At 53.0% G+C, this 7322-nt stretch overlaps 1 protein-coding gene across 1 annotated transcript; it reads left to right on the top strand.

Moving 5' to 3' along the window:
- The first annotated feature begins 1229 nt into the window (after nt 1-1229).
- On the top strand, nt 1230-3655 carry LOC144148011 (uncharacterized). Its single transcript, XM_077679615.1, has 2 exons — nt 1230-1521; nt 3600-3655. The coding sequence occupies exons 1-2, from the start codon at nt 1230-1232 to the stop codon at nt 3653-3655; spliced, it is 348 nt and encodes a 115-aa protein (XP_077535741.1).
- Nucleotides 3656-7322: the final 3667 nt, after the last annotated feature.

The following is a 7322-nucleotide window of genomic DNA, read 5'->3' as shown; positions in this document are numbered from 1 at the left end:
TGGAAACAGGGCTCCTCGAGTACAGGAGAGCACACTCATTTACCAGGGGAACTGCCGGGGTATCAGGCAAAAAGACGCCGAACTGTTTATACACATCGAATGGCTCGATCAGAAGCCGGACGTGGTGGCGCTGCAGAAGACGCACGGACGAACCCGACTGCCGGGATACGTTACATACACGGACCCGACGGAGAAGGGCACGGAGATCCCAGTACGCAACAACATCGCGGCCACGCAGCACATAACGCCACAGAACGGCTGCGAGCACACGCTGATCGAAATTCACACACGGACAATTGGCAACGGGAAGAATCTATTCGTCATGAGCGCGTACTGCAGACCGTCGCAGCGCCAGTACGACTTTGACAAAACGGTGGGGCAGGCGGAGAGGTTGGCGGGGAACAGGCCGCTCCTGATCCTTGGTGACTTCAACGCTCCCCACACGCTATGGGGATACAAATACGAATCCAAACGAGGAAAAGCTCTGGTCAGAATTATGGGAATGGCAGAATTCGAGTCCCGGGTGTCCACTAGAAGAGGGAACAGCGTCAACCGTGACACGACGCCCGATCTCACGTGGCTGAAGGGTAACCTGAACGCGACGTGGTGGGACAAAGGCACGGACCTCGGATCCGACCACACCATAATCGGCATAGAAATCAAAGGATAGCGGTTTCGGGCTACGCTCGGCAGTGCCCGAATCACGGACTGGGACAAGCTCCGCAAGTACACAGACGAGGAACCCCTCGACGAGGAAAACGGTTCTGAATACCAACGACGGAGACGGCCGCAAGCTCGTCATAGACCTGACAGCGCGTTACCTCAAGACCGATAGGGGTAAGTTCCAGATCCCCGAGACGTACGACGGCCCGGCGAACGACAAACTCGACGAGCCGTTCACGATGGCGGAACTCTGGAATGCCATCGATGATAGCAACAGACGCAGTGCTCCTGGCGGAGACACGATCACTTACACGTTGCTCGCCAATATGAGCGACGAGGCGGCCAAGAGGCTCCTGGGCCACGCCAACAGGACCTGAAAAACTTTGCTGCTGCCCATGGAATGGAAAGATGTGCAAGTGCGGTTCATCCCCAAGCCGGGCAAAGCCCTCACAATCGAGAACATGCGACCCATCTCCCTCACGTCATGCGTAGGGAAGGTAGTGGAGCGCATGAAGCTCCGTAGACTCCAAACCTACCTAGAAGAGACCAACCAAATGCCCGAAACGATGTACGGCTTCCGGCAGCACCTCGGCACGCATGACGTCCTGGTGCAACTGCAGGAGCTCGTGATGAAGAAATCCACTCGGAGTTCGCCGCGCGGGATACTTGCCCTCGACTTAAAGGGGGCATTTGACAACGTGTCCCACGCGGGCGTTCTCGGTAACCTCATGAAGACGGGATGTGGCCAATGCACGTCCGGCTACGTTAAGGATTTCCTGAGCAAGCGCATGGCGGTCATACACATTGGAGGAGAGACGTCGGACACGATAGAACTGGGAGACTGCGGCATCCCACAGGGTTCTGTCCTGTCGCCCCTGCTATTCAACCTGGCCCTCCTCCCGCTGCCAAGTCTACGCAAACAGATCGACGGCGTCGACCACGCGTTCTACGCCGACGACATTACGGTGTGGACGAGTCGCGCGGGATCCGAAGCCTGGACAGAGGAGGTCCTGCAGAGGGCGGCAACGACGGTCCACGAATACGCCAAGACCTGCGGGTTGTGCTGCGCACCCCAGAAGTCGGAGCTCCTCATCGTGCAGCCCAGAAGACGCAAGAACGATGCCGAGCCGAATGTGGTCGTTACCATCGACGACTTAGACGTCAAGCCCACGCAGCAGCTGCGCATCCTCGGTCTCTTGCTACAACGAGACGGCAAGGCGACAGCGGCCATAGCTAAGATCAAGATGGCCTCCGAACAGGTCACCGGAATGATCCGACGCGTTCCGAACCGGAACAGAGGACTTAAAGAAGACGACGCCTTCTGCCTGGTCAGAGCGTTCATCGTGTCTCGCATCACCTACTCGGCCCCGTATCTCCAGCTAACGAAGGCGAACAGGAACACGCTAGACACCATCGTAAAGAAAGCCACCAAGACGGCTATGGGCCTGCCCCAGTACTCGTCTACGTACAAGCTGCTGGACATGGGGGTACATGAGATGGTTGATGAGCTCATAGAGGCTCATCGTTCCAACCAGAGAGTGCGTTGAGCCAGACTGAGCACGGCCGAGCAGTCCTCCGGAAGATTGGTTGGCCCATTGAACCACAGATACCCAAGCACCCTCTACCTCCGCCGTGGAGGGAAGCGCTCAAGACCAAGCCCCTGCCGCGCAATATGCAGGCCGGCAAGAACGACGAGAGGCGTGCCGCGCGGGCACAGGCACTCGCCCGACAGCTGGAAGCAGACTCCCGGGTCCTCTACCTGGACGCCTCACTACCCCGGCACAGCAGCAAAGCAGTGGCCGCCGTCACTACCATCGACAAGCTGGTGACCAGCGCGTCGCTACGGACGACAGATGCAAGCCAAGCAGAAGAGGTGGCCATCGCTCTCGCCCTCACGCACGAAGACGTGCATACGATCGTCACAGATTTCAAGACGGCTTACGGCAACTACCGCAAGGGGATCGTCTCCTACGCGGCCCTAGCAATTCTCGCAAAGCGCAGCCCACCGGGACGAGACGTAGAGCTCGTGCGGATTCCGGCACACTCGACAGTGGAAGGCAACGCCCTCGCCGACCACTACGCCCGCGAACTAGCAGACCGGGCCGGGGAGGAGTCGGAGCTACCGCACCCAGTTACGAGCTACCGCGAGATTACCACGCTGTACAGGAGCGCCAGGTGCAGGCTTCCCGTGCCGCACCAGCAACTCGACCGCAAGCAACAAACAATAGTGCGCCGCGCACAAGCGGGGTCACTGGCGCACCCAGCTTTATTGAACAAGATGTTCCCTGCAGAACACGACCCCATCTGCCCGTTCTGCAAAAAGACGGAAGGCACCCTGCCGCACATACTGGCGGAGTGTAATGAGCTCAAGAATCCCCTACCTTCCCTCCCCCTTCCCCTTCCGCCCCTACCCGATCGATGGGAGATCTTGATGTCCAGCCCCAACCTGTCGACGCAGCAAGAGCTGTCGTTCAGGGGCCAGGAGCTATTGGACTCATATGGGACTCGTGAATAGGGTTCCAACCCGTCTGACGCCTGCGAGCGTCACCTGAAATGGGCTCAGCGAAAGTTGTTTCTCTCTCTCTCTCTTCCTGCTAAAATTGGTTGGGGGAGCATCAAATCCAACTGACTTCCTGTCCGCGACGTTACCCCGCAGGGGAATTCGACACCATGGTTGAGTGGCGCTATCGTCACTACGCCCAGCCCATGACTAGGCTGGCAGTGTTGGGCACGAGAACTTGCAAGAAACTCGGAATGGATACTGCAGGACTGTGTTAAACTCGTGACGTTCATGATGGCGGCTGCTGCGGTCTGGTTCATTGTTCCCGGTCACCGTAGTAGGCGCATTTGTAGCAGGGAACAGCCTTTTCTTTAGCCTAGAAGGAATTTCGAGCTCGTTTTCGTCTCTCGAAAAATACTGTGTATTGCTTGTGCAGTGACATGGCGACCGTCCCACGGTTGCGACTACTTCATGGCGACTTTGGCTCCATGACCGCCCAAAAGCGTTTTTTGTGTGCTGCGGTCTTACGAGACGGGTAGCTCTCACGGCAGCGTTAGTAACGGCCGCATCAACGACGGCCACCAGTCGACGATCAGCAGGTATGTGCGCAATACGATCACTGCAGGCGAGTTTCTCTAACCTCCCTTTTTTTAATGGTTCGCCGGGCCAGCCATGCGGAATTTCTACCATGTCTCTACCTTGCGCAGACGAAACCTGCGCTTCAGTTATTGTCTCCTCCCTAAACGCTTTCTGACCACGCGTTACATGACCATTTATCGTGAGCGTGGCACACAGTTCTGTTTAATGGGCTGTGTGCCGAATCCTTCACGTGGAAATTTTACTGGCAGGATAGCATACAATTAATGGGTCGTATCTGGTATAGGAGACGATCTTTACTCATTTAAGTTAGTTTTCTCTAGGGTCGTCTTCGTCTGCATGACGCTCAGAATGAAAAGCGAATGGAGGGGAAAGTTGAGACGTAAAGTAACCGCGTGACGCCAGGAGGAGGACGAGCGGGACCGCAGAGAGGCGGACGGAAAAGGGGATTGAAGGGATTGGATTCAGTAAAAAACCAATGACAACGAAAGTGGTGAAGAGCAAAGCGAAATAGACACATAAAATTTAAGAAGTAGATGTCGTTGTACTTATTCATTTTCTGCGTAGCATATGCCCACTTGTGCGATTTGCCCGCAACTGCCTGCTTTGAGCAGCTAATGTGCCCATTTCTCCAAATACACAAAACCGTAAATTGGAAAAGTAAAAGCTGTAGAATAGTGTGAGCCGCATGACACCTCAACATAATACCGCGTGAATAGGATAGGTGCACAGCAACCGCAACGCCCCTATTCTAGCAAGGCTTTTCGGCGTGCCACTGTTCTTGGTGACTTGGTTTACGAAGAAATGAAAGAGAAGAAACTGACGAAAGCACGGTATACAAGAAGGGGGGAAACAACATCTTTACTCGCCGGCTAAAAGGTCACGGTGGCTCTCACTCCCTCGCTAGGAGGGGGGTGCCGGCCGCGACTGCTGGCGTGTGATCGCCGCCAGCGCAAACTGCGCGGCGGCTTTCTGTACTTCCTTGTCCGTCTCGCGCACCGCACGTGCGAGATGGGGCGGTAGTATATTCGTTCCCGCTTCCGCGTCGTTGCACTCCCACATCATGTGGGTCATGGTCGCCCTCGCGGCCCCGCACACCGCACACTGGTCCGTGATGTATCGTTCGGGCGTGACATGCACGGCCCACACCGGGGTCCACGTCGCTCCCACTTGGAGTTGTCGGAGGAGCGCCGCCTCCTGCCGGGTGAGGTCCGGGTGCGGCGCAGGGTAGCGTTTACAAGAAAAGAGGCCGGAGGAAGAAATTCGTGCCAAAAGGCAAATAAAAGGAAGCGGAAATAAGAAGCAGTTATTAAGTGTCATAACTCAAGAAGTGTCATCAAATTTCATACCTCAAATAAGAACTCAAGAAGCAGTTACTAAGTGTCACCAGACTTCCCTCAATGCACGGAAGCAGACAGAATTGCCCTAGAACATTTGGTATCGAAGAGCGGACTAGGGGTTTCAATAACATAATACCAAGCAGCAATTATTCGGATATTGCGAGTTTCCCTAGTCCACTTTATTGATTTGCTATTCGGCCATATTAACGTTTTACAGCAAAGGAGTATACCTCAACCTGGAACGGTTTCATAACTGCCGGCATAAACGCCACGGCGCCAAGACCAAAGACGCCGAGCGCGTGCGTCAGGCTAATTAAGCATACAAAACCGAGCTCAGAATTAGTTTGAGAAAACCACAAGACAAACTCTGAGACCGCAGTACGCATAATAAGGCACCCCTCAACAACTCGAGTTCCTCGTGCAGATTATGTTTCAAATTATCTTTGCAGATTATGTTTGCAAACAATATGCTCCTCGTACAAATTATGTTTGCAAATTTTTTTTGAGACATAGGCAAGACAGGTTTCACTAAATTGAACAATTCTTTCCCCGGACGACAAGCACATACGTCAGGCTAGGCAGGACCCAGCATTTCCCGCCAGAGAACAGAAGCGTAGTGTCAGTAGATAAGGTATAAGAATCTCGCTGTCAAGGCACGCAAGTCACCTGGGGGCGGCCATTTTTTGTTCATCAGTGTTAGGAGATTGCCGTACATATATATGTCCTCACTCTTAACTTGGACCGCGTTGATTGTTAGCAACACTACCAAAGGTTCAGCAAAACGGCATCTTTGGACACACTTCTTCTAATGAAATGCTGTTAGATGGGTTATTTATGATTGCGCGACGTCAGTCGTGCGTAGCAACACAGATGGGAGGACAAGGTAATCTTACCAGAGTTTACCACTGCAACGCATAAACAACAAATAGGCGCTCCCGATAACCGTCGCAGTGTAAACAAAAGTCATGTAATATGAACTGACGGATGATGATGGAAGCGGCACGGATTAATAGGCGAAAAGAGTGCAGGTACGCCGTACCCTTATCTGGTGACACCAACCAAGCGCAACCGGGAACCGCACCGAGACGACGAGACAACACTTCATACCCTCCTCCATCACGATTTGTAGTTATTACAACAGCTTTGCTGGACATCCAGTTTTCTGGGGCGGGATGGCTAGCAATTTTTTTTTGCATTGTCTGCAACCGAAGGTAGAAACTGCTTCTTAGGACGAAAATATCCAAACAAAAGGCACAAATGCACGCATGAAATAAAAAATAAATTAACTCCGAAGTGAAATACAGAATAATAAAATAAAAGTGATATAAAAAACGTGATTTTGTTTGCTTTCACCCTCCGTGCCACACCCCCCCACCCCGGCAGCCGCTTTTCTGATGGAGGTGAAAAGCAAGAACGCCTGTGATCGAGATCTCGGGGCACGTCAAAGATCCCCAGGTGGTCAAAATTAATCCGAAGCCCTCCACTACGGTGCGCCTCATCACTTGTCAAGCGCCGGCGCGTTAAACCCCATTTGCAATTAATCAATTGCTTGCTCCCCGTAGTCACCAGTGCAAGAGGGTAACCAGAGAGTTTACTGAAAAATTCCGCCACGCCCTGGCTGCGCCTCAGTGAAACGTGGTTCTCTAGAATGGGTACTTCACTTCAATAATCAGCAAATAGCCTGCATCGCATTTTAAATAATTTCACCTCAGCTTCTAAATAATACCACTATGTTACGTCGGCGTCGCCAGAGCTCGTGTCTCCCGAGTTTTGCTTAATATCGCGCCATTTCTAATAGCGCCCAAGATGAATCAAAACAGCGCCATCTCCTAATATTAAAGGTGGAACGACATGTTGCTGCTCTTTAGACGAGCACGATGCCTGACTGGGCAAAAGAAATATCCCTTTTCCGCAGCCAGCTGGAGGCATAATAGACCGTTTCACCCTTGCTCTCTCTAACACTACAAAGGGGAAATCAGGCCGCAAGGTTTTAGCGCGCACTGAGCACCGGCCAAGGCTTAACGTCTAAGTGCTCGTACTTCTAGCACCTCAAAAGTATCAATCATTTGCTGGATGGTACGGAATCGAAGAACACGGGCGGTATTGTATTTTGTCAAAAACGGCAACAAGCCCCGGCTTATGGCATTAGAGTTGCACAACATGCGGGGTTTTGCCTAACGAATACCTAACCATCCAAATCCGTGTTATGCTATGTTCAGACT

Source organism: Haemaphysalis longicornis, unplaced genomic scaffold (genome assembly GCF_048455015.1).
Source record: "Haemaphysalis longicornis isolate Haplotype H1 unplaced genomic scaffold, Haemaphysalis longicornis Haplotype H1 scaffold_71, whole genome shotgun sequence".
Lineage (NCBI taxonomy): Eukaryota > Metazoa > Arthropoda > Arachnida > Ixodida > Ixodidae > Haemaphysalis > Haemaphysalis longicornis.
This window is presented reverse-complemented; position numbering and strand designations above follow the sequence as displayed.